The following is a 27,816-nucleotide window of genomic DNA, read 5'->3' on the forward strand; positions in this document are numbered from 1 at the left end:
ATAGGGAAACTCACATCTGCCCCACTGATCCTGAATATGTGCACACCGCAGGGTTGTGTCTCAGCTCTACCCTCTTCACCCTCTTCACACATGACTGCTTTGCTATTCACCCCACTAACATGGTTGTGAAGTTGCGACACCACTGTGGTGGGTCTCACATCCAACAATGATGAGACCGACTTCAGAGAGCAGTTCCACATTCTGACACAGTGGTGTACCAGGAAAAACCTCATCCTGAACACCAGCAAGACCAAGGAGGTCATAGCGGACTGTACTGGACTATAAACATCTCCCACCTGGCGAAGAAGGCTCGACAATGGCTCTTCTTCCTCAGAAGACTAAAACAGACTGGACTTTCCACTAAGCTTTTACAAAACTTTTACAGAGCTACAATAGAAAGCATTTTATGTCTCAGATTAACTGTGTGGTGCGTGAGCTGCACGGTGCAGGGGTGGAAGGGTTTAGCTGGGCTGGTGAGGACAGCACAAGGGATTATGGGATGCCGTCTACAAGTTCTGGACACGGTTTATGCTGCATGAGTCCAGAAAGGACCAGATGCTTTGCCATAGATCCCACCAACCTTGGCAGTGCACTGTTTGACCCACTTCCATCAGGTAAACGCTTCAGAAACATCAAATCAAAAACTAATAGACTCAAAAACAACTTCCTTCCAAAAGCTGTAAGGGCTATCGCCCCCTGCTGAGAGGTTTGTGGTCTGTTTTATGTTACTATCACACTACTGTAATGCCTATTTGCACACTCTAATTTCTCAGTAAATGTCTGATTGTACAGTTCTGTGAATGAAGGCTTGAGATTTTGGCATGATATTTACAGCGATCATGAGTGTATCATTGAGGGAGCGTTGAGTGATTAATTAATGCAACAACACAGTAATTCATATCGTTTACAAAGGGACTGATATCAGACTTTTTGGACTTGGTTACAAATCTTATGAGACCCTAAAGACACTTTAAGCTTCTTACGCTGGTCAGTGCACTCAACTAAGTTTGTTTATATATGAAAAAATAAATAATAAAGAGTGGAACTATTATGTCTTGTTGTCTCTGTGTGTTATATGTTATCTGCCTGCATCCTGAGCTGGTGTCTGTCTAAAAAAAATGCACTATAGTAACACATGGTGACAATAAAGATTTGTTATTCTTCTTGATTCTTGAGTCAAGGGTCTTCATCAGATGAGGAGTCAATGCCACCGGCCTGTAGTTACTGAGGTCCTTTGGATGTGTGGTCTTTGGCACTGGTACCACACAGGAGGTCCTCCACAGCTGTGGTACTTTCCCCAGCCTCAGGCTCATGTTGAATATGTATCCAATGATGCCATACATTTGATGCCATCTGGACCTACAGCCTTTTGTGCCTTGATCTCTTGCAGCTTGTTCCTCACTTGAAGTGTTGAAAGAGACAGGATGGTGGCGGGGAAGGGAACCTGGCACTGATGCCATCAGGACCTGCAGCCAAACCATTTCATTTTAGCTCTGTCTGTATGTTTAGGGTTGTTGCCCTGCTAAGCGGTGAACTGCAGGCCCAGTCTCAAATCGTTTTCAGTTTGTAACAGGTTTTCTTCTAGTATAGCTCTTTATTCAGCTCTATTCATTTTCCAATAATGCACAGTTCTCCCAAGACAGAACATTTTTGCTTGCATGCCAAGAAAGTATATTTTAGTCTCATCTGACGAGAGCACAGTTTTCCACATGTTTGATATGCCACCTATATGAGCTTCTTGTGGCTTTCTTCCAGCAACACTTTCTTCTTTCCACTCATCCACAAGTATGAGCTGCATGGAAGTGTGCATGACTAATTGCTGTCCCACCAACAGATTCTAAAACATGAGCAGTAAACTTCTGTGGATCCTCCAAAGTTTTCAAGGGCCTCTCAACTGCTTCTCTCATTGATGCTCTTCTTGGACGGCTTGCCAGTTTAAGTGATAAGCCATTTCTTGGTAGGTTTGCAGTCATACCCTTTTCATTTTTAGACGATGTGTCAAACAAAATCAGAATCAGAGTCAAGTTTATTGCCAAGTAGGTTTGCACTTATAAGGAATTTGACTTGGTGTTGATGGTGCAGACAAAATGCAAATAGCGGCCTCCTGCCAGAGTGAAGTCTCTCAAACAGTGCTCTGTGAGATGTTCAAAGCTAGAGATATTGTTTTAAATTTTACAACTGCTTTAAACTTCTTTGGAGGTTTATTCCTGACCAGTCAAATATGTTCCTTGGCTGTTCTGATTCTGTTTGGTAAAAAAAAAAAAAAAATAGAAAAAAAAACTCTGACAAACATCTGAGGCATTTACAGAACAGCTGTGTTTATACTAAGATAAGCTTTCACACAGGTGGACACTTTTTACTGATTGGGTATTTTCTTTTTTTTTAGATGACTGGTTACGCTGGATTTTATTGAGAGGTGGGAGTAAAAAGGGATGAACCCTAATGCATTTTGTGCTTTTCAGATTTTTAATTTTTTTTCTAAAATAAAAACTGCATTTTGCTTTCGGTCCACAAGACAATTGTGTGCTAATTTGGTTTGGTCTGTCAAATAAAATCCCAATATAACACATAGAGGTCCACGGTAAGCACAATAAAATGTAGAAAAGTTAAATGGGTGTGAATATACGGTAAAAAAGGTTAACATTAAATCGTAGCTTCATTGCCAGATATGTGTGATATACCACTGCTTCTCTCATTCACTTGCAATGGCGGTACCACTGAGAATAAGATCAAAATCTTCTATCGTCATTGCTGTTAAGTAGATGTTTATGTAGACAAACAGCCTCTGTGTGACATCAGCATCTGTGCAAACTCCCAAGTCACAGTTTGATCCCTCAATTATCAGATTACCCCGTGTAATTGGACAATATGGTTTCCTTGGGGACTGGGCCTTGCCTTATCACAGAAAGTCTTTCTGCCCTGCACAATTTGGTGAGATAAATGTAATGGTATCGGTGCGCCAGTGTGAGCCTGGGTGGTCTCTGTTGCATTTCTAATGATGCTGCGACTTTCCCAGAACAAGTGGAAATACCTCAGTGATGCACCGTGAAAAGGGAGACGAGGAAAGAGCAGAGCTCCCACTGGGCTCCGGCGTTCTTGCACGAAGGACGTCAGAAGAATTCAGGTGGTCTTTCTTGTGGCACAGACTCTATTCTGACTAGATACATCAAATTCATCACAAGATTACACAAAACAATTTAAAGTAAGGAATCTTGGAGGTAAATGGAATGAACAATAAATTCAAACAAACTTACTTACACAGATAAAGTGACCTGACAACATAGTCTGTAGTCTTTTATATTCGAAGTAACAATTTTCTTAGTCAATGTATGGCAATAAAACAGTCCCTTTTTAGTTTTTTGTGTGTTTTACATTTTATTATCAGTTGTAAACTATAATCAGACTAAAATAAATTTATAGCTAAATAATAACATACAAAAATCCCAATCAATTTATTCCTTTTTGCTTTTTACTAATTCAATTCATTCTTTTAGAAATTTCTTACAAGAAATACTCAAAACCTAAAATATTTTTTCACTTCTATTTTATCTAATTTTATTTTGAAGGCCCTGAACGGAAGTTGTCGCAGGAAGCAGGAAGCAGTCTCTGCAGGCAAGCCTTTTTTTTTTAGCTGTGAGTAATTTTTCTAAAATATTAATTTTTTGTTTGCTTGTAACATTGTAATTGTGATTATATTGCAAACTTTAGAGGAGCTTAAATGCTTGCAGTATTTCAGCGAAGGCGAATGACCGTTGCTGTTTCTCTTCTTTGACATGCAATTTAACTATTAGCGGATGTTAGCTCAGGCTAAAGCTAGCTGTCAAATTAGCGAACAAAAACGACTGTTTTCGATGTTGTTAATTTAGAGTCACCCGTGAATTATGTGATATCTTGTACTGTCTGACTATAACAGTGCTTGTAAGTCATGGAGTGGAAGCAGTTTGCGTGTCGTTTTGCTTTTCGGTTTACGACAGGATAGTCAGCTGTGCCAAACTCTGTCCAAATTCTGTTAAAATCTCTAGTTTTGTGGCGCTGTTTGTGTTACAGAATATGTTGATTAAATCCGACAAAGTGTGAACGGTCCACGGTAAATTCGGCAGGACTTTCGTTGTTTGATTACCATTAATTAATCTTTAATAGTGATAATGATGGGACAGGTCTATGTCAGACAGATGTATTAGTTTGTCTTTAAAAAAACAAACAAAAATACATTAACTTCTTATGCTTTAACCTCATCTCCAGATCTGCTGTGCTTTGGACTTTCAGCAGGATACTTCAGGTTATACCTCTGCTATGTAATAGCAGTAATTTCCCTCTGGGATTATTAAAGTATATCTGATTCTGATGTAAACTTTCCCTCATATTGATGTCAGAGAGTTGTGGATGGCAACAAGAAGCATGTACTGAAGTTATTTCAGCCAAGTTGGTAGGGCTAGCTTTTAGAGGCTCGCTTTTCCTAATTATTTCATCAGCTATAATGCGTTTTTGGTTTTCATTGTTTTTTTTGTTTTTTTGTTTTTTTTCATAGCTTAAAAGCAGGTAGATTGCTATCTTTCCCAGAGATCACAATTTAGATCAGATATTATTAAGTGAGCTTTCCTTATTAAATGACAGAATCTTTAGTAGTGGGTCCTGTTGTGTAAATGCATGTGAAATAAAATTTTATGGGAGAGGAAACCAGAGTTCCTGAGGAGAACCCAAGCATTTAATCACTATGCAGGATGCTTAGTGGTTACAAATCCCTTCCGTTTGGTCCGAAGGGCAGGGATTGGTCAGAGTTTTGGTTCTGCCCTCACCCCTATTGTCCCTCAAGTTCAGGGGGTATCACCTTATCTATTGGTTGTCCCATTTGCCAATCATTCTGATGCGCTCATGTAATGCCAGTGTGCATTCACATTCCTTGCTAGTTTCCGCTTGTTGGCTGCTCATGCGCAATTCTAGTATTTATGTGTCTGGTTAGCTTAGCGCTTAGCTTTGGTGCCGTTCTTTGTAGCTCCGCTGCTCTCATCTTATACTTTTAACATGGCGGACAGTCGCAACAAGCAAACAAGTTTATGAGAAGAAGAGGAAGGCCTCAGTAGGAAGTAATAAGACCAGAGTGGATTTTGGAGTTTTTTGTTCACTCGTGTTCCCCCTGAGGAACAGCAGAGCAGATAAGACGGTGTTGCGCATGCGCAGTTATTCAAATGGGAAATTGGGGAAACATCGGCGACTCTAGCTTTAATTGTGTATTCTTAAGTTGGGTTTAACCTCATGTAGATTTTAAGTGCTTTTTGGACATTTCTTTGTAGTATCAATTGTGCATAAGATAAAGCAGTTCAATATGACTTTAATTTCAGGTCAGTGTCGAATGAGGCAGCTTTTATGAGAGAGTCCTCGATACTCATCTAAATTTAAAAAGGTCTTCCAGCTGCAGATTAATTTTCTCACTGATAAATCTATTTAGTAAATGTCCCAACTTCACATACGTATACATACTGGTTCCTTATTTTAACCTTCTATAAATATTGAAAAGTTACATTGCTTGGTCTATTTAGGTCTTTCATCATGCTTATTAAACTTGAAATGTCTTTGCATTATTTATATATATATATATATATATATATATATATATATATATATATATATATATATATATATATATATATATATATATATATTAGGGCTAAGAAAATAACGCGTTAATTTCGATTAATTAATAAAAAAAATAATAACGGATTAAAAAAAATAACGCAAATTAATCGTATAGGGTAGTTCACTGCTATTGTTTTCATCCGGGTTTTTCGCGCCTACGCGCCGGACTGGAAGGCAGAAGGCGAACACAGCGGCAGACGCAAACAGAGCAAACGACGAGTTCTCGACGTATTTTTCTTCTTTAGATAACGTATCACAAGATCGTTTTAAGAGTAAGTTGATGGTTGATGGTATCAGATTGCCAGATACCGTCCAGATAGCGAGTCTGTGAATGCTGGCCAAACGATTTAGTCCGGCCCGGTGGCCAAATGCATTATCATTATTCAACGGCTGTATCTCCTCGCTGCATCAACCGATCTGCACTAGATTTTTTGTGAGTCGTGGGCGAGCGCTGCCCAACGTGTGTATCGCCCAGTAGACGGGCGAGGAAAATGCGTGACAGCTTCTGCAGTGGCTGGCGGCCGGCGGTGCGCGAAGGCGCTTGGCTGCAGGGCCAATCGACGCCGCTTGCGGCTTTAATTATTTAAGCAGAACAATGACCAGTGCAAAATTAAGTTGTATTTACCGGAGATGAAGTGTAGACTGCAAATTCTGTCGGGGTATGATGGCTCTATTGGGATTTGTCTGCCTGGGTCCTTTTTCATTGAAAATATCAATTTCTTTCTTCGTCCTTCGGTAAACGAAAGAAACGTACATCCGATGATTTGGAATGCCTCTGTGTGCAACCGGGAGCACAACAAGTCATAGGCATTGTTTACATTTCGAAAATAAACTAAAAGCACGCTGAAATTCACCTGTTTTGTTACGGTGTTTGGCGAGAACAGTCCTGCTTTTGCCTACCGGCGAAATCCGGATGTAGCGCTGACGTCACTTTACTGTTGTAAAGTGTTGATATTGAGGGGAGTGTTCATTTATTTTCAGTGTGTCCCCTAAGTTACTGTGTGCCACATATGCTACAACCACATGTTAAAACGTCTGAAGGCATGAAATGTGAATAAGAGTTTTTGAACTTTAATGTATCTAATGCTGATTATTCATTGAATCATTTGAATTTAAATATTTGAAATACTTTCACAGCAAAAATTATATGCGATTAATTTAGATTAATTAATTACAGAGTATGTAATTAATTAGATACATTTTTTTAATCGATTGACAGCCCTTATATATATATATATATATATATATATATATATATATATATATATATATATATATATATATATATATATATATATATTGCAGTACAGCAATACCTTCCTTGGAAAGCAGCCGTATTTCTGCTGTAGTCTCAGTAGTTGCTTCTATGAACCCTTTAATTAAGAGCCACTGTTTATTGTGTAAAGTCTTGTCTCTCTTTTTTTAGACTCATTAAATGTAATATTTTCAGTTTCAACACTTTGCGCTTCTCTAATCCCTTTTTGTGTTCCTTACTCAAATATTGCTGTAGCCCAGTCCCTTTAAATAGGTTTGTCCAGGGAAAACAGTACTTCGGCATGTGTGTTTGCTCAACAGATTGATTGGACGTGAGAGTGAGAGAGAGCAGATGATTGACAAGTTAACGGCAAGCTAGCGCCGTGTCCTACAAACGTCCGTGATTTGTGTTTATATCCATGCTAGCAGGGCCACTCTTAGAGCACTTTGTCTCACCTTCTCCTTCACTTCCCCAAAAGTCAGAGAGAAGAAGGTGGGGAGGGGGGGGAAGCACAGGGGCAAGGCTACACTGATCCATTTCCTGTTCCCTCCTGGGGCTCTAATTGAAAAATTTGGGTGGCCCTGCTTGTTTGTTTTGGTGGAATGTGGTGGGTTGTATTTTCTGAGGCTTTTCCTCAGTGAAGCTGCTCCACAGAGCTCGGGGTGAATTGAGTGACGGGGGGGTCGGGCCAAGCCTTATTTGCTAGCTCACTCTATAACATATGAAGAAACAAGTGTTTTGTTTTGTTTTTTAATCACCACTGTCGTGCTTATTGACTCAATTGCATCCTCTGTGCCAATAGGACAACGACCCGGCTGCATTTTTTTTTTTTTTTTGTAGGATTTAGGTCGGGAAACTGAGATGACCATAGCAGAAGGTTGATTTTTATGTTTTGAATCACCTTGAGAGACCCAATGAGAGTCCCACCTTTCAGTTTTCTGCCAGCATCCAGGATATTTTTTCTAGTTTAAACTGTGCTGGGGTTTTAAAAAGCTCCTGATGCCTTCGCATTCTAAAAAGGTTTCAATCTTAGTCTCATCTGTTCCAATAACGTGGTTCTAGTACAAGTCCTGGTATTTTTATGTCTCTGATGGCAGGGCAGAAAAAGCTTTTCCTTGAATCGTTACCAAACAACCAGCTGGCATGTAGTTTGCATCTAATGGTTCTTTTGGAGACTTGGTGACCAAAAGATGCCACTCTTTGCTCCACTTTGGTCAAGCGGACAGATGAATAATTTAGGAGGTAGGATTTAGACATTGATTATGGTCCATTTAATGATCAGAACAAGGTAGGATATTTGAGCCAAATAAGCAAAAATATTGTCCAATATTCTACTTACCAATTGGCTTCTCAATGCATCTCTGTTTAAACCTCTTAATAGCTGCTCTGACAAGTATGGTCAAGTTTTTAGCTTAAGAGCTGTTTATTACTGTCATTTATTAACATCTCTTTCCCATTTTGAAGAGCGGCTAAAAGAAATGGTGCCTCTGTAGCCATGTTTCCATCCAATTGTCAAATGAATTTTGAGCAAACTTCTAAAATGTGGGAAAAAGCGACAAAAGAAAACGTGAATTAGGTGTTTTTCCATCCACTGGTTTGGAGCTGATTTGTGTTACGCATGGCTGTAATAAACAGGAAGTAGAGGTTGCAAACTAGCAAAAAAAAAAACACAAAGGAGAGAGGTTCTCAGGAATGTGTTGCTGTTGGGTAAGTTGAAATTGTCATGTCATGTCAACTAGTACTAGCGACGTCAAATGCTGTCTGGAGACGTAGAGAAATAAATAAATTTCTACGCGCTTTCTGGGAATATATCCGGGAAGACGCCGACAGCGGAAACGGCTGATCAGTCGTGTGAGGTAAATGTTCGCTACGTCACAGCTTATCCGGCATATGTGTTTCTATCTCCCGTTTTGTGCATTAACTCTTTTTCGGAAAAGCCAAAACCCACCTCAAGCGAGTGTGAAAACCTTTTTGCGAAACTGACGATGTTATTTTGAATGTTGACGTTTCCATCGACCTTTTCTAATGCGATACTTCATAATGCGTATAAAAAAACGTTGGTGCGCATCAATCATGCCACTTTTAAACCCCAAAAAAAACAGGAAGTAATGGGTTGCTGATAAAAAGTTCCAAGAAACTGAAACAAAAATACTTTTTTAGTGAACAAATATACTCAAACTAAAGGTTGGATCTTATAAAACTTTTTAAAGAGGAGATTATGAACTGCAACAAAAGAAAAATGTAACATTCAGGATTTTTCTTTCCTCCACTAAAACCTCCTTTTAAAATAACTCCTTAGAAGAAGTATTGAGGCAGTTTCTCCGTCAATGTAAGAAAAAAAACTCATTTTGGATTTTTTATTTAATATATGCTTAATTCAATTCATCTGTCACACCGATTTATGCCGAGATGTATTTCAGGAAAGGAGAGGACCTGATTTAAATCCTAACATATGCTGTGAAATCAAACCAATATGTTCCCATGTCAGTTCATCACAGCCATAGTGTTTTAGTGGTTATAATCTAAAAGAATTCCTCTTTGTATATTTAAAAAATACTTCTACACAAGTTAAAGACCCATCGACAAATGGAAGCAACAGAAAAATGAAAACATTCAGTCTTTTAGTTGAAGTGCAGGCTTTCACTCCAACATACTGTATTTATTTCTTGCCATTAATTATATTTCTCTGTTTTGATTCTGGACGTTTCTCACGCTTGTGTTTTTTTTTTCTTGTTTTTTTTTATACATAAACCAAGCGGGGCCGCAGCGCTGCAGCCCGGCTCGCGAAGGTTCACATTGCTCCACTGCTCCTTGTCACCGGGCAGAGCCGCCTGTCTCCAGCCTCCTAATCCTCTCAAAACATTGTCTTACAGTTGCAGGCCTTATTCTTCCCCATTTATGTTTATTGCTTTGAGATTTTTTTTTTTTTTTTTAGTTTTTTTTATATGGGAAATTGCCGACTTCACTTCATTAAGGCGAACTCTGCAAAGCACTCAAAGCCTGACAAACAAACAAACAGATGGCCCTAAACACAACGAAGCCTGCGGGTAAATACGATGCCGGCCGGCACACACAGAGAGCCAGAGGCAAACATCTGATCCGCCTGTCTTCGCGAGGCGTCTCCAGGAACTTCCAGACGGGCCGCTCTGCAGAAGGAGATGCTGACTCATTGTAGGGACGGCCAGCGGTCAGCGCGCAAGCTGCTGAACAGACTCTGCACAGTTCCTGTTAATGCTGCCCATTTATGGTGCAATCTGATACAGTTCACACATATTACGGCTCATTTCTGGCTATCAGGTACATTAGGCCGTTCACATCTTAGGGCGGCGCGGGTGTGAGCGAACAGTGAGGCGGATTGTCTGAGGCCCCGGCCCTGCCTCTGTGATCGGCCCAGTCAGCCCGGGCCGGGAGATGTTTGGCCGGCTCTGTGCATTCAGGGGAGTCGGAGGGATCTTTGATGGAATCTGGTGTTTGTGTAATGATGGGGAGCATAGAGCAAAATGGTGCGTGTGTGTGTGTGTGTGTGTGTGTGTGTGTGTGTGTGTGTGTGTGTGTGTGTGTGTGTGGTGCTCAGAAGGGGGATGGATTGAGGGTGATGAGCTGATTTAAATGGGTCCCTTTGTGCCCGCTGAACCCATCACACACTCGCTTACGCTCGCACTCGTGCCAATCATTGCCATATGTGAGTCACCTTTTAGCTCCGAGGGCCTAAATGATCCAAAATTTGAACGCCTTATTCATGACACAGTCACGGGTCACCGGGTCATGTGTGTGTTTCGATTACAGGGGGGGGGGGTCATGTAGTTTAGAGAGTGTCTTATTTGTGCAGATACAGTTTTTCATGTTTTAATGTTTTCCGAATAATTCAAACCAATGTCAATTAAAGAAATCCCGAACGAGTTATTTGATGCTTTACTCAGATCACCATCAGGACTGGATTCTAGAGATTTATTGAAACCGTATGGAGTCCAATAAACAGCAAAGCCTCTTGTGGATGCTCGAGCTATTTTGCCAGTTTTTACTTAATCCATAATGTAGTCTATGCAAGATTATGGTTCATACAAATGTCTGTCTCTAGAAAATTGATTGGCATGCCAGTAAAAGTCTATATTTAACATTGCTGTTTGAAATGTATTAGACTTCTGGTCTCCTTTAACAGGAAATCTAAAATTAAAGCCCTTATGCTACATATTCATATTAATTATATTAAGAAAAGGGTATTGGTCCTAGAAATAAAAAGGAAACGTAAAATACGTTTTCTTTACTTGTGGATTTAGTTATTGTTGTTCAGTTGTTTTTCATTTCGGCCCTGATAAAATTACTTTTCATCTCACTTACAATTTCTGTTTTTAATTATGCAAAAACCTGCTAAACCAAACTAAATGAATCCATCTCATTGACATTAGTTGCATTTGTACTTTTAATTCAGCGAGTGCAACGCGTGCGTTACATCCTGTAACTAAAGGGAAATGCACAAGTTTTGTCTCGTTTTATCACGCGTCTTGTGGGAAGCAGCAGTTCTGGATAATCAAGACATTCTGAGATAATCAAGGGTAGTTTATTATTCAGAAATGAAATGTGTATGTAGGGATAAAAGAGGCAAACAGATGTTAAAACTGGATAATTGATTTGTTGTTTGCTGTTTTTATCCAATAGTGCTCTGGTCCTCCAAGCAAGGCATTAGGGTTAGCAAACACGCGTGTCCATGAAGAAGAGGTTAAATGGTTGTCTGGGCTGGTGGGGAAACATGACGATAAAGATGCACCAGTCAGGCTCTTGCTGGCCGGTACCAACTTTTCTTATTAAGGTCTGACTGGTTGTCTTCCTAAGGACTGTTGCGTCAATTAATTAATCTAATCATTGTTTTAATTCCTGAAATCTATGCAATAAACAGTGACCATAAAGGAAAATCACTGGCTTTTCATTTCAAACGTGTGATCCTAACATTTTATCAGATTTTTTTCTTAAGTTGAAACAACGTGCAACAAAAGAACATGTTGGTTGTTGAGGCATTTACAAGCTGAAAAAAGTGGCTGCTTTCACTTTAATGAGCGGGGGGGAAATAAAAATCCTGCTAATCAACGATCAAAGCTAATCAAGGAAAATTGATTCCCATTTTTGGCTGAATGGTTGGTGCATCCATATATGATTAAAAACAAACCAAAGATCCAGTCATTAGTCGATAATTTGATCCATCTTAAGCCATCCACCCAAAAGCTGTCTACAGTTCTGGATTGCTTGGGATAAGATCATCTTTCCTGCTTTTCATCTTCTTTTCATTTTCAAATTGTGAACTATTTTTGTCACATTCTTCAAAGCATAATGTGGTTTAACAGACAAAGCGATTACTGCAGTTTACGACTATAAGAAAACAGCCGACGCACTAAATCCATTCTTTTTCTAAGGGAAAATCAATATAAGTGGCACTTTCTTTACAAAGGACATGTAGATGAATTTATTCATCAGTAGTTCAACCACTTTCAGGAGAGCTTCATTTGGCATGGCTTTAATGTACTTATGAAAAAAATCTATGAATACATTGAATTTTTTTACTTTTTTTTGCTCATATAGTTATGTTTTTTAAAACTGTATTGAAATAAAATTCAATGGTGACTACAACATTGAAAAATATCAGCTTTTTTCATTCTTACAAAACAAATAAACACATATATGAACTCAGGACTTTCCTCCTCTTCCATTATGTGTACTTAAAAATATTAACAGTCTCTTTTTAAAAAGAACACAAAATCATTTTTTTTGTATAAATCTCTTAATAGCTGCTATATAATTAGAGGCACATCTGTCATTTGTTGCTCAGCACCCAGAGAAAGTAAAGAGTGGAGTGTTGGAGGGTTGCAGCATCATGAATCTGAGGGAGTCCTCTAAAAGAGGAAGCTAAAAAAGGCTGCTTTTAGCGTCTCTGATTAAATTTAGCCCAGAAAAAAAAAAAAAAGTCGGGGTTTGACACATGTTGGAACAAAGTGGTTTATCATCTTCTAATGCCCCCTAGAGGCTCATCACTTTATCCCGCTTTAGGAAGATGCTGCTCCCTTTAAACGTTTCCAGTTGGTGATTCTTTTCCTTCCCGTGCTTCTCAGGGGAGAGAGAGAGAGAGAGAGAGAAAAAGAGTTTGCAGTTAAGCGTCCGTTTGAATATAGTTACAATTTCTATTACCTTGTTAGCGGGGTATTTGTGGTGATGCATGACACGAGGCCTGTGCAGGAGTCCCGTTACTTTTCCGTGCGACTCGGTTCATCACGCGAGCGTGCGCGGTGTTCCACGCATGTGTGTGTGTGTGTGTGTGCGTGCTGGATGCTGCAGGGAAGGGTCTGGGCAGTGTTCCCGTGTCCATGAACAGCCCCCAGAGTAAAGTAAACAAAGCGGCTCTTTTCTCATCCCAGCCGTCAGCAGGCTCTCCCCAGGCCCGCGCCGGAGACCACACACCCAGACCACACACACACACACACACACACACACACAGAAATTTTTGCACACACACATGCACGCACGGGCCAGAACTCTACAGATCCTTCCTCATGCTCGCATACGCACAGACCACACAACACCAGCCTGGGCCCCTCGCACGCAAACCTCGCTGAGTTGTCATTTTGCCGTGTGTGTGTGTGTGTGCAGGCAGACTTGTGTGTGTTTGTTCACGTGTATTATATAGGACAGAAACAATCCTGGAAGTAGAATCCGAATTATTATACAAAGAAAGGGCCGTGGTCCCCACCTCCACCCCCCCTTCGTCGCCGCTCCCAACATGTGGGTTTGATGAGGGATATACCAGGCTCTTGTTTTAGGCCTACTGACTTCTTATCTTCCTCATGTCAGATTCAGAGCCCCTCCATTTCCTCTAACAAGCGCAGGGCAGCGGCAACAGCTCGTGGTAAATCCCACTGGAGGCTTGTCCTTAACTTTGGGATGTCAGGGTGGCCCGGCAGGGAAGAAGCTGTCCCAGAACGCTGCTCAGACAGGTTCTCACTGTCCTGCTCCGTAACGGTTCTGGGTCACTGCAGCACTGCTTACTTTGATGCATCGGTGGGTCTGATTTGCTGCTTTTCTCTTAAAATCCTTCAAAATAAACATGGCATAAAAATCTCAGGTTGCAGTTTTTTTTATTTTTTTATTTTTACACCTTTTAATACCGTTTAGTAAATTGTGATCAGTCCCTAGTTTTCATATTAAATATTCAATCTCTCGTGAGTTTTTTTTTGTTTTTTGATTTTTTTGATAACATTGTAAATTGATTTAAATATATTCCAACTTGAACAAGTTGGAACATATTGTGCATGTTCTGTACAGGTTAAAAGTCATTTAGCAGAATTTGTGGATACAGATGTTCAGATATGGTCTATTAAAGCTGATGGTTCTGTGAGATAAGACAGAGTGCTTCACTTTGTAAACAGCTGTGATGAATGACAGCCTGAAGTGTGTTGAGTTACACTCCTTAAGGATACCTCTAAGTATTTTAAATCTTTGTTTTGTTTCTTTCCTTGATTATTCAAACAGATTTCAGTGGAGAAGCAATGCAGCGATCCAAGTCTTGACGACAATTCCTGATCTTTCACTATAATCAACTTTTACATTTAAAAATATTATATTAACACGACTTAAAAGATTTTTTCAAGAAGAGGTGATGTCACACTGTGTGTGTGTGTGTGTGCGAGAAAGAGGAGTTGTTACAAAGCAGGGTTTTATTATAGCTTAACTTTATAACTTTACTATAACTAAACCTTACTAAGACAAATATTTCCTAGAGTTGTCATTTTATACTTTGGGGGTTTAGGGTAGATGGTATTATTAACTGTAAAGATCAGCTTCCACGTGCATACTGTAGAACAGGGGTCCCCAAAGCGGGGATGGGGACCACTAGGGGGGTCACTAGACACCGTGTGAGGGTTGCGAGATGATATGTTGGAGAATATAGTTTGAATATACCAAATGTATGTTTTTAATTGTGGAAAATAATGTTTTTTCTCTAATATTTACGACTTTTCAACATCAAAGAACATCCAAGTTTTTTCTCACAAATGTGTGAAATTAATTTCAAAATATGAGAGGTTTTTTTGTGAAAATGTACTCCTCTGCAGCTAATAATTTATTTTCTTTTATCTACAATGGCCCTAGTATGATTTATTTTTGTGTGTGTGGAAATAATGAGAATAAAGGCATAATATTAGATGTACAAGAATGAATAACATTGCAAACATAGAGTTGTAATATTAGAATTGAGTCATAATATTACCAACACAAAGTCAAAATATCATCATGTGAACAAAGTTGTAACATTATGAGAATAAAGTCACACAATCGTTTGCAAAGTCAGTTCAAAGTCCTGATAATAATGATAATTTAATGCTGATGTGCTAAAAAGATTTAGTATTTTCCTCATTTGTAAAACCAGCCCCTAAATATACAACTTGGAATATCCTCAACATAATCCACCTTATTTTAACACAGACTGCACTTTGTTGTCAGAGTTCTCCTAAAATTATGCCCAAAAGGTGGTTGCCAGTCTCTGGTGCTGTTGTTTTGGGGGTCACATGCTGAAAAGTTTGGGAACCCCTGGATCTATAGAATGTAGATCCATACCATTATGATGTGATTTCCAAAAAGTTGCCAACATTTTTAAATTCAGCATGTTCCTTCACACATAGAGGATGAAAGCTCAAATAGGATAAAACTCACCTTCATATTTCTTTTCAACTGTTAAGGAATCCTGTTATTTCTTTTTAAACATCTTTTTTCCAGCTGTTGTGCTCCCTCTTGCTTGTTGTACAGTTTGCCAACACTGAAAGCAGTAGAGCATCACAAGGTATTGACTCATAATTGCTATTGTCACTGTAGAACTCCACAAAAATAGAACGTGCCACATATTCTGAACATTGTGCAGCACTGAGTCCCCTTCCGTCGGTAACAGCCTCCACACCGAAGGTTGTTATCCTCCACGCGACCGTGGTGTTTCAGCATGGTGTGCCAGCAGACCAGAAAAAAGTCGATCGGTCTTAATAGCGGCCAGTTTCTGTCACTGTTCGGGCTACATTTATCTGTTGCATTGAAATTATAAAACATCCGACATGTTTCTAGATTTTAAAGGTTTAGAATTTGGTGATGAATTCAAATATTACAAATGAGTAGCCGTTACTTCTCCACCTTCTTCCCAGGAGAAAGAGTGTACTGTTTGAAAAATGAGTCAGCGTGACGCATGTACAAATGCTTTTTGTCTTACGTGGTAACTCAGAGGCAAATTCTGCTTGTAGATTTTGTAGATTTTTCCTTATCATTCAACACTCCCTGCCTTTAAATTAATCTGGATTTGTTTTACAAGCAGCCCTTATCATAGTGACTACTCGGATGCTGCTGAGGGTCTTGACTCAATAAAGTCTGGAAATTGCCAACCTAAGTATCAGCTTTTTTTGAATCTCATGGTTGAAGTTTTGCTTCTTTTTTTTTTATTATTAGATTATTTAGTATTAGAGTGCATATCTCAAATAAACAATTTGTAAATGCTTCTTTTCTTTTAGACTGTCTCTCCTCTCCTTCAAGTTATTTCACAACCAACTCAAACATATAGATGAATTCATAATGGGAGCTGTTTAGAGCTGGTTGCAGATCAGTTTGGCATCCCATCCACGTTAGTTTTAGACTCTGAGAGTTCATATTTCTGTCCAATTTTCTTGCTTATTCTTAATTATTTAGCCTGTGCAAAGGGTTACCACCATGGAGTAGCTGTCTGTCCAGTCCGTATGAACCTCTGCATTGCCTGAGGTGGAGCTGTTTTGGCTACAGAGTAAACAGGCGGAAGCTTAGCTCGAGCTGTTTCATGAGGCCGAGGTTGACTGGGGAGACCTGGCAGTAATTTATTAGCAAACATCTGCTCAGCTGAAATACTTCCGATCATATTTTTGTTTCATTTGAGACGTCTCCCTCTCTCTCCGACATGATGTGATTTGGTTGCTCCTTCTTTGGTACCAGAATCTGCATGGTATTGTGTGGGCTTATGAGGAATGATTGGGCAGACCAGGTTTATTTATTCTGCGCTGTGAGGTTTACATTCTTCCAATCCTCTCTGCTCTCTGTCTACTTCATTCTTGGCTCCTTCCTCTGTGTTTGCTAATATCTGAGAGATAACTTCTGCAACGCATACGTTGTTTGGAGACGGAAATGAGCTTTGAGCACAAATTCTGATCATATTTTGGCGAAAAGGTCTAAATATCTGCCGTGGGTTTTCGGTAACCGAGGTTGTTGGATTTAAAATAACATTTTGAAATATTACAGTTATTATACAGTGTTTATTAACCTTATGAGTCCTTATGAGGTCTTTCACAGTATGGAAAATATGATCTGACAATAGGAAAATATGAATTTCTTAATATAACTTCGATGCTTAAATTATGTCCTCTATCTTATATTTGCTACATTGGATTTTGGGTTGATTTCCTTTTTCATCGACTGTTACTTTTTTTTTGTGTTTTTTCCTGACAGAGAACCCACAAATAAACCCACTCTTATCAAATTAAAAAAAGGTGATTTTACTGCTTTTTGGGCCTCTAGACACTTAGATTAGTGTTTTTAAATGTAATCTATTTCTTAAACTGGGTCCAGTTTAGATGCCATACAGAGTTTAGGAAATTTCAGTTTTTCTCAGTTTTTACTACAAAACAATAAGGTATGACAAATTAATTGAGAGGAACTGGAATTCAGTGAAGGATAGCCCAACTTTTCAAAAGAAGTGAATACACTGTTTATCTAATGTCGGTGTGAAACCACGTAACATATATTCAGTTAGTTTTGTTGTCTATGTCTTTTCAATAAGTTAAACTGACCTTTTCAGGTCTCACCTGCATTCTAACCGCTGTACGTTGTCCTTGTCCAGGTTCTGATTGGTCCAGAGCCACCTTTCGCCTCCGATCAAAATGTCACGAGCACGGCCACCGCCGCTGGTCACGGGCATCTCGCCCAAGGAGGGACCCGCCTGGACCAAAGTGACCATTCGTGGAGAAAACCTGGGCACGGGCCCAACAGACCTTATTGGTAAGGACATTCACAACCAATCATCTCTCTGTTTTTTGTTATTTTGTTAATTTATATATTTTTTAACCAAATTGATTTTCGATTGTGGAGTTTAATGGCCGTTCAACAGTTTTCCTACATTGTGTCACTTTAAAATATGTATAGCTGATACTTAAATTAAGTAAATATTTTTTTTAAAGGTATTTAACTAAAATCCCCGACAAAATAAAATAGAAGCAAAGACTGTTCAGAGTCTGGGATCAAAGGCAACAAAGGCAGCGTTCTCTTTTAGATCCAGTCGAGATCAAGTAGGAACAAGTATTATTTCAGAGCTTAATGATCTATTTGGAGTATAGAGAGAAAAAGTCTCTAATAATTTGTGATTCCTGATTGTTTTAAAAGCACCTAAAGCAGAAATAGATGCCACTAAACCTAACAACCACCAAGCTGATGGATAATTGTGAATGTGGTTTTAAAATGATAAAAAAGAGCAACATTTCTTCCTCTTATGCATTACCAAATTACCCCTTAAAACTTTTTTTAAAACAAGCTAACCTGACAAGACTTTAAAATCGCCACCGAACACGTAATTAACTACACAGGCTGAAACCTGTACATGCGTCCACCAGATTTTCAAATCCGTGTTTCTAGAATGTGTTTTACCTTGAGGATGTCGTTTACAGCGCTCATTGGCTTTACCAATATTTACATCAACGGGAAAGTCCGAAGAGCTCCGCGAAGATCTGAGGAGAGAAGACTTTGAAGACTTGCAAAGTTTAGGAAAGCCTTCTGGAACCATTTTTAACAACTGCAGATGAAAAGAAAATCATTTTCAAATGAGCACAAGTTAGTCGAACATGTCACCACTTTTCGCAGTGGAAGATCTGAACTGTCGCCGTCGGATGAAAGGTTGTTTGTCAGGACTTTCCGAAACACCATAGGACCCACCGGGCATTTTAGGTTCCCGTGAACTGCAAACGGCTGGAACAGCGGCGGCGCTGTCTGCAGTGAAGCCGGTTTCACACCACTACGGATGTCAACGACACATTAAAGCTCGACGGAGATTTATCAGCTGCCTATGTGGACACGCCAAATACCTTCTGATGACGTGCCGTAGATTAGGCTGTTTGGCAGAATCAGGGTGAAGATAGAGCTGTTGACGGAGGTAGCCTCTGTGTCTCTAAGGTACTGCTAGATTATGCAAGAGATGGAAGGTTACCTCAAATTTATTTTACCTCGCTTTAGAAAAACAGCTAGAATGTTGACACGTGGAAACAAACATTCATGAAAACTGGGGTTGGAAGGAAAAATGGAGGCTACTGGAATGATGTTCCCAAAGCCCTGAACTCGATCTTATTGAAAACCTGTGGACTATGCTTAGGAAGGCATGGGTCTTGGCCCAGAAAACCAATCTGTGGTAAAATATATTACATCAGAAGCATACAACTGTATGGACTCACTTATGCAAATATTAATAGTGTGTATTATTAATGTGCCTGCATGCATAATTCTACCTCTGTGTGGATTAAGGAAAATCCACATTAAAATCAAACTAAAATTGTCTTGTTCAAAAAATCTTAAAATTTCTCTTTCTTTAAACTTTCCACTCAAGTAACACAAACAAAAACAAAAAAAACAGCTCAGATGATACTGACCCTCCTACTCACGGACACTACATGCAGTTATACACTTTAAGTTTAAAGCACACGGAAGAAAGGAATCTCTTCTCACGACTAAAATGCACAGTTTCACAAATCCTACGGTGTTCATATTTATTGATGTACAAAACAGAGTTGTCATTTGACTTAGAAAAAACAAAAATGAGCCAAAAGAAAAGACTTGAAACATCTTGGTCTCATTATATGATTTTAACGTCACACTGTTTGTCTGCTGAAGTTTTCCTTCACATTTGCCAATTCCTCCTCCGCCGTCCAACTGTATAAATGTGGATGGCAGTTCAGAGGACTCACAGACCGCTCTCCATCACCGCTCGCAGCTCCGCGGCCAGCAATACAAGTCTATTCCTGACCGTCCGCGTCCCCGGGGCCTTGATTTAGACAATTAGATATGCACAAATGTGTGTGAGTGCTTATGTATTCAAACAAAGTGGCCTGTGGAGAACAGAGGCAGGAAATGGGGCTCTAATGGGCAAATTATTTACGGTTTTATGGGCTATTTGTTGATCGCAGGCTTTTGCAGCGTTTGATGACACACACACGCGAAGCGCTCCAGATCTGCGCCGCTGCAAGAGTCCAAGTTATATCCCTGCCTCACGAAGGCTTTGCGAGGTTCTAAAAAGAGGCTGACAGATGTAGGGGCAGAGTGCACGTTGTGCCAGTAATGAGCCACTTAGCACCGAGGAGTCACTCACACGAGGTTTAAGCGGTTGAGTGAGACGGAGGAAGATCAAGGCCACCCACGCCAGCTGCGACCCCGGCCTGCGGTTCGACCCCTGGTGACAGTTTGACTAAACTCGCTGATGGACGTCAGCGCTGTCTTGAGCAAGCTCCTCTACGCTGCTGCATATCCCAGTTCCTGTGTGTGTTGGTGCTTGCACCACAAATGTTTATTTGTCCTCTGTGTGTGTGTGTGTGTGTGTGTGTGTGTGTGTGTGTGTGTGTGTGTGTGTGTGTGTGTGCGTGCATCTGTTTTTTTCACCCGTTTCACTTTTTCCTCTCCCTCTCCTGCCCCGCTCGCCGTCTCAGGTCTGTCCATCTGCGGCCATAACTGCATGCTGACAGCGGAGTGGATGTCGGCCAGCAAAATAGTGTGCCGCGTGGGTCCTGCCAAAGACGACAAGGGAGAAATCAATGTCACCACCAAGTCCGGAGGCCTCGGCACCTCGACCGTCTCGTTCAAGCTGCTCAGGCCGGAGAGGATCGGTAAGACTCCTAAGGCGAAAAAGGTCAATGATGACTGAAGCTGCCATGAGGGCTGCAAATTCTTATTTTTTTTTTTTTTTTTACAAGCAACTGTCCCAGTAAGAATCATTTTTGATGAAGAAGAAAAGAGACCTTATCAAACAAGACAAGCTTTTGCAAATTGTGTAATGTAGATACAAATTCCCAATAATTTTGCCGGTTTGGTTCATTCTAACACATGAATATTCTTTAATCATAAACCACTCCTTTGCAGCTAAAGCTGTAAATTTAGGCTGGAAGATGAACCTCTGCCATGGCCTCTCACATTGTTTTCTTCATGGTCTGTACCGTATGTAGCTCCATCAGCCTGTCCCTGCTGGCACGACCTCCCAACCACCGAGGTTCACTGTGGGGATGGTGTGCATTGTTCGGATTCCATAGCACCTAGCATTTTGAATGCTGGCCAAAATGTTCGGTTTTGGTCTTATCTGACCCTAGAGTCCCTTCTTTTCTGACCTGATTTGTAGCAAAGTACCTTTAGTCTCTTTTGGCTTTCATTCAACGACAGTTTGAGCCTAGATTGGTGGATTGCATGACTAGCAGTGTGGCAGATTCTCCCACCTGAGCTGCAGACATCTTCCGCTTCTTCAGAGTTACTGTGAGCCTTTTGGCTACTTCTCATAATACTGTCCAGCCTATCAATTTAGTAGGGGAAGCCATGTCTTGCTGTCTTTGTAGATATGCTATACATAATTTAGATGATCGGTTGACCCATGCTCTTTGGGATGTTCGAACGTTGGCACGATGTTTTCCAACCTAACCCTGCTTTCATTTCTCCACAGCTCCATCCCAGACCTGTCTGCCGTATCCCTTTGTTCACTAATATTCTCTTATAAACCTCTGAGACCTTCACAGAAAAACTTTATTTACAGTTAAACTACATACATGTTAAATAATGATTAGACTTCTAAAGGCAGTTGATTGCTCTGGGTTTAGGTTAGGGGTGTCGGGGTAAAGGGGGCTGAACACAATCCACACATTTTTCAGATGTCTGTTCCTGAAACATTATAACTTTATCCTCCAGTTGCCCATGATGTACAGCTTTGTGGTGGTCAATCCCATAATATCCCAGTAAAATACCCTGATGTTGGTGACAATATGTGCAGTGGATCAAGAGGAATACAAACTCTTGTAAGGCAGTGTGCACTAGTGAAACTTATTTTTTTCTCTAACCAAAACCTTATAAAAACACGTTAAAGTAGGGCACACAACAGTATTTATTTTAACTGAAATATTCTGCTACCTGTTTACAGTTTTCTGTTGAATCACAAATTGTACTAAAGCCAACAGATTTGAGCAACTTTGATAAATTTGTTTTTTTTTTATCATTTCAGACAGCTTTGCTGGTCATTGGTTTGTTATATTTCTAAAGTTTTTCTTTTATTAATGTTTTTTTAAAGCAACAAATGTGTTAATACAATGCTTTTCATCGCATTCAGTGTCTTTTCCGACCCTTAACATTAATAATCTGCACCTGATGCCGTTTCTGTTGCAGAAACTGAATCAAAATGTTTTATTTTTGAAATATTACAAAATGGGGAAAAAAAACATAATGAAAATATGAACTTACACAGACCATATTTACTGTTTGCATGCATGTAAAATGCTTCAGAGAAAGTACGTTTATGTGCGAGCACATCTGGGATGTGTTGTGACCGCGTCCCGCCTGTCCTGCAGGTATCCTGGAGCAGTCTGCCGTGTGGGTGGATGAGGTGAACTACGACATGAGGACGAACCGCAACAAAGGAATCTCGCCCTTCTCCCTGCGTCCCAGCAATCCGCTGGGCGTCGAGATGGACAAGTACGGATCGAAAACATCCAAAGACGCACACACATGCAACCTCACCGCCATAAACACCAGTGCTCTCCAGTCACTGAGTCATGGTTTACATCTCTAAAGCAGGCCCAAACTCTCCCCATATGCCAGCATTTGGAACATTATGCCAGCATGGAAGTGGCTGAACTGCTCCACACGGGGAGTGGAAACAACATAATTGTGTATAAAGTAGAGAGAAGAAAGATAAAGAGGAATTTGGAAAGGACCATGGGAGCAAACCTCACACGTTATACACCGCCGTGCAGAGCAGGCAGCGCACTGATGGCTCCCACGCGTCGGGCAGGGAGGGCAGAGCTTGTACCGTATAGTTTGTCTTGTCAAGTTCTGACATTTCTGGCTCAGGGTTTGTTTGGCTTAGAGGGGCTGGGGGCAAGTGACCGCTCGTGGCCAGAGACAAGACCCCCATAAACAGGCTGCTGCATTGACTGGCTCCCAGAGATACATTAAACATCCACCGCAGCGCGTCTCGGCGTTTCCCTTTCATAGCCAGATTAAAGCTATCTCTGCAGGAGTTGATAGGTAACATGAAGGCGTTTGAAAAGAGTCGGTGGGGTTGTGTACATTTTTCGGCAGTGATCTCACTTTTCGGGCTTTCAGCTGTAAGGGTTTTGCTGCCGTAAGAATTTAACAGCTTAAAAACAAATACAGGTCAGTTATGACTTCCACTCGTGAGGTGTTGCTCACAAATCCTGCACAGAAATGCTTAAAGCAGGAAACCTAAACCTGTCTGCATATTTAGTGTTAGAGCTCAAACATTCAAACATATTTTATTAAGATTTGATCAAATCCTGCCCCACAATTGTGTTTTAGGCATAATGAATGTTTCATTTGTTATTCTAATTAGATGAATGATTGAGACAGAGCTTTTTACATTTAGCTATTGCATTGGTATATCTATTCATATATATATATATATATATATATATATATATATATATATATATATATAGTTTTAAATAATTTTTATGTTGCACATACTTATATTTACAATGTTTCTCTTTTGTGTTCTGCTTTTACTCGGAACCTTGCAATTAAATTTTGCTGACATGTACATTGTCAATGTGCAGTAGAATGACAATAAAGTCCAAGTCTATACTCCAGTTAAGAATGGCAAAAGAAATATCTCAAACATAAATAAATTCATGAAACCAAGTCAACTAAAATGTAATTTTGCCTTTAAAACTTTTATTATTGGCTGAAAAAAATTGTGTAAGTTTAGTTAATGCAAATATTTTAAATGAATATAAAGCTGAAATAAAAGTGGCATTTACCTACTGATTTAAAGTTAAATAAGATTAGGGACACATTGTATGCATCGTAACCCCTTAACAGCTAAATGCCAAATCCAAAACATAAGTTTTAAGATTTCTTTTAAAAATGTCCACCTTCTGTAATGCTTTCAATTTCTCAGGAAAGCTGTTTCCTAGGCGACGGGCCAATATACAAACATTTTATAAATTTTTCCTTTTATCATCTCACTATGTAAATGCATCAGATTGACTTAAAAATTAGATAAGGATATAAAAACAGAAAACTCCCACATTTTTCATTTTGTTAATGCAAAAAATAATAAAATGGTCCTTGTTGTGTCATTCCAAGTTTAGTAAGAATCTGATAGAAGTCAGGGACATGTTTTAATGCATAAAATAAAAATATTCCACTAGTGTTAATTTTCTGTTTGATTCAAAGCTGCCTCAGTCTAAAAAAACAAACAAAAAAAAACTCTCTGCCAAGGTTTACTTTAATGGTCTGTTTGTTATATTTAACTGTTGAGTCAAAACAAAGTTTACACAAATGTGTTTCTGTATGGTTATCGTTTTTACAGTGAGAATCAAAATCATCAGGTCAGATAAATGCGTCGCTAAAATATTCACTATCTCAATCCAATCTTTCCAGAATACCACTCTCACTTCAGCTATGTACAAATCTTGTTCGAATCCAAAGATGGAAGCACCTCTGCCGATTTATAGGAAAGCTGTTTTTGATGCCGGTCTGAATGTAAATGAAAAATTTAGCCATGAGTGTCAGCGTGTAGATCCAGTCAAGCTGCTCGATTTAAAAAAAAATGCCATAAGAGCTTCCATTGACTGATCTGAAACATCATCTTTTCTGCTTAGCTTTTATTCTTTAAGGGACCTCCTAAGTTTGAATTCTGCTTAATGATACAGAAAACAAATGTTCGCCGTTTCTGCCATAAACGTTTAGAATAAAACAAATATTTTTTCGGAGTCAGCGCCGCCATTCAGGGGGAAAAAAAGAAATGAGACTAAATAAATACCACAATATATTTGGTCATTTAAAATTTCATGGATATGAAATGTATTTTGTGCTTCGTGCTGGTAAGGAGTCTGACAGTTTTATAAAAATATGAACCTAATTCCGAGTAAATGTGTTTACTTAAAAGCCTGCATGATCTGAAAATAAGCTGGGAAAAGTGTCTTTTGAAGTGGGTGATGACCATCTACGGGAGAAGACCTCTGGCTTTGTACGCATTTGTGCACGAACATCACCGTGGCTCTAGATGGCTTTCTCCTTCACATAATTAAACACTGAGCCCAAATGTGAGACGTTTCCTTCTTTATATGTGCGTCTGTGTAACTGCAGGGTGGGTGGTGATGCTGGGGATGTTGGTTTGTGTAGCCCACAGGTCATTAGTAGAGATCAAGCTTCCCTAATGAGTACTGGGTCCTCCAGAGGCACCCAGGCGTCACACACTGCACTTCCCACGCCAGGCTCTCCCAGCCTCTTTGCTTGCTGGCTACACGCTGCCCCCTGCTGGAAAATAAAGTCACATTTAAAAAAAAAAAAAAAAGAAGATCCCACAGCCCTGCAATGAATAGAACAGTTCAGTTCTCTTCAATTCTCACCGTTTCATATTGTTTTCTCCTGCACTCATATGCCCTAATGTGTTTTCTCTCGCAGGAGTAAAGTCCCACTGAAAGACCTGGAGCAGATATTCCCAGGAATGAGTGGCGACTTCACCAGTGAGAACTTCTCTGCCTCCTGGTACCTCATAGAGAACCACGCAGGCTCCAGGTAGGTCCATCGTTGTGTCTCTTTAAGCAAACGTCTCAAAAAGCAGAAAGACTAACTCGGTTGACTGCGCTCCCACTTGCAGTATAAAGTTAATTTGGTGTGTTTTCCTCTGGAATAGTGCAAACACTGGTTACAACTGTTGCCACTTTTATACATTTTTCATCACACAGCACACAGTAGTAGTCACACCTTGGGACTACCTTTTTTTAAGATCTAGAGGACAAACGCCGTAATAAAAACACAGAGGAGGAAGTGTAACAAATACTCAAAATCCGGCAGTGTTGATTTTTTTTGCTTCGGAGGTTTGCTAAGCTGTTTTTCTATGCACATCTTAGGTGCAAAAAGAATAAATCACTGAACTGCTGCACTCTGTTATATTTTTTTAACAGACTTTTCTGATATTTCACCAAGAATAGACCAAACTGTTAATCTACAAAGGTTTAAAATAAAGATCATTATGGAGCTATTGTGGGGATTAAGCATAAGAGGGCAGCAAGATACACCTCCCTTCTCTGCGTCATATAGTTATAGTTGTAGCTGTTTCATGGTTGACATGTTTGGCTTTGAAGAGGAGCCATTTCTAAGGAACATTTTGTGCAAACTTTCCTCTTATGGTAGTATAGAATAATCCACTCATAGTTCATAAGGAAATGCAACTATGTGACTCCAGTTGCTACCTTTTCAATCAAAGTTATTTTTAGATTTGTTTTTGATTAATCTCTCATATTTCCTAATACTCAACTATGGTCCAAATGGGAATGAGAATCACAATTAATGCAAATTTTATGTTGCATAAACTCTTCAGAGCATGATGTACAGCTAAATCAGATGACGCGTGAGAATAAAGTATTTCAATGATTGTGTATCTTGATAATTGATGATATGATTGGATTTTGTGCATGGTTAGAAAAAGGTTTGTTTACAGGTATGTAATAGACGTTACAGGTGATGAATTTGCAGAACATGGATGTATGAATTGGCCAAACTGACCCCTAGCTGAAAAGAGATAGAGACCGAAAATCTTATCAACTTCTGTCATGTTAATTTACCGCAGGGCTGTAAATCTCCTCTATATTTTTCTTTCATTATGATAGATAATAAACACATCTATTTGCAAGTTTCCAATATTTAGCAGTACAAAAAAATAATAAAGGATTATTTAAAGATGAAGAATCAGTGCTGGAAATATAATCCCTACATACACACTTACGGAATGGCAAAGAAAATATGTAAGGAATTCCAGTTGAAGGAAACAAAAGCATGGTTACTTTGTTTTTTGCCAATTTCCTTTGAGTTTATCCCCACATTGTCAGCTGGTTCTTCAGAGATCAGAGCCGTGTGTAGACAAGGTAGCCTGTTGACCCTGAAGACCGTCGGGGCAGAGGAGAGTTATTTTGGACACTCCTGGCTTCCTCTCCCTCCGGCTTAGCCTTTCAGTAACCCAGACCCCGAGGATCCAGCAATGATCAGGGGCCTCTGTTTGGACCTCACTGGGTGACTGTTTCTTCCTAGCAGAGGAAACCTCACTCAGGACACTGACACACAGACACACGTACTCACCGTCGCTCAACCTCCGCGTCCAGACATCGTGTGAAAGAAACGCAAAAACGCGCGCGGAATCAGAAGCAAATTCGAGTATTTGTTTTCAGACGGGTGGCTTCTCTGATAATATTTATCGAGAAATTCATTATTATCGGTTGAATCAAAGTCTTTTTGCTGATTGTGTGTTTCAGTTTTGAGCAGCTGAGGGTCGCGGCCAGTAATCTGAAGAAGCAAGCATCTAAGAAAAACGAGGGGAGCATGGCCTATGTGAAAGGAGGCCTCAGCACATTCTTTGAGGCCCAGGATGCTCTGGCAGGTAAAACAAAAAAAAGGTTATTTCAAACGTGCACACACACTTATGCTCTCCCACTCCAAGTCAGGTCCTGATTTTTGGGGGGGGGGGGGGGGGTGAAATGTGCAAGTTTGGGCAGTTCCAATAACCTCCACCCCCACACATGTGGTCTAGCGGCGGCTGATTAAAGAGGCTCATTTGGACGGTGTGTGAAAACCCTCTTCTCTGCGCTCCAGTTAGAGCGGCCAACCACAACACGGTTAAATCACCTCCATCAAAATGA

At 39.9% G+C, this 27,816-nt stretch overlaps 1 protein-coding gene across 1 annotated transcript; it reads left to right on the forward strand.

The window, feature by feature from the left end:
- The first annotated feature begins 3,566 nt into the window (after window positions 1-3,566).
- On the forward strand, window positions 3,567-27,816 carry LOC118564238 (exocyst complex component 2-like). The gene is made up of 7 exons (XM_036141659.1): window positions 3,567-3,633; window positions 17,769-17,926; window positions 20,611-20,787; window positions 22,504-22,627; window positions 25,586-25,699; window positions 27,433-27,557; window positions 27,770-27,816. The coding sequence occupies exons 2-7, from the start codon at window positions 17,809-17,811 to the stop codon at window positions 27,814-27,816; spliced, it is 705 nt and encodes a 234-aa protein (XP_035997552.1). The 5' UTR covers window positions 3,567-3,633; window positions 17,769-17,808.

This window comes from Fundulus heteroclitus, chromosome 9 (genome assembly GCF_011125445.2).
Source record: "Fundulus heteroclitus isolate FHET01 chromosome 9, MU-UCD_Fhet_4.1, whole genome shotgun sequence".
NCBI classification, from domain to species: domain Eukaryota; kingdom Metazoa; phylum Chordata; class Actinopteri; order Cyprinodontiformes; family Fundulidae; genus Fundulus; species Fundulus heteroclitus.

What these genes read in the sequence shown, in the direction of transcription:
- LOC118564238 (XM_036141659.1), top strand. Translation starts at nt 17,809, where the DNA reads ATGTCACGAGCACGGCCACCGCCGCTGGTCACGGGCATCTCGCCCAAG. An exon ending in GGGCCCAACAGACCTTATTG is followed by an intron (nt 17,927 to 20,610) that starts GTAAGGACATTC and finishes TCGCCGTCTCAG; the next exon opens with GTCTGTCCATCTGCGGCCAT. An exon ending in GGCCCAGGATGCTCTGGCAG is followed by an intron (nt 27,558 to 27,769) that starts GTAAAACAAAAA and finishes TCTGCGCTCCAG; the next exon opens with TTAGAGCGGCCAACCACAAC.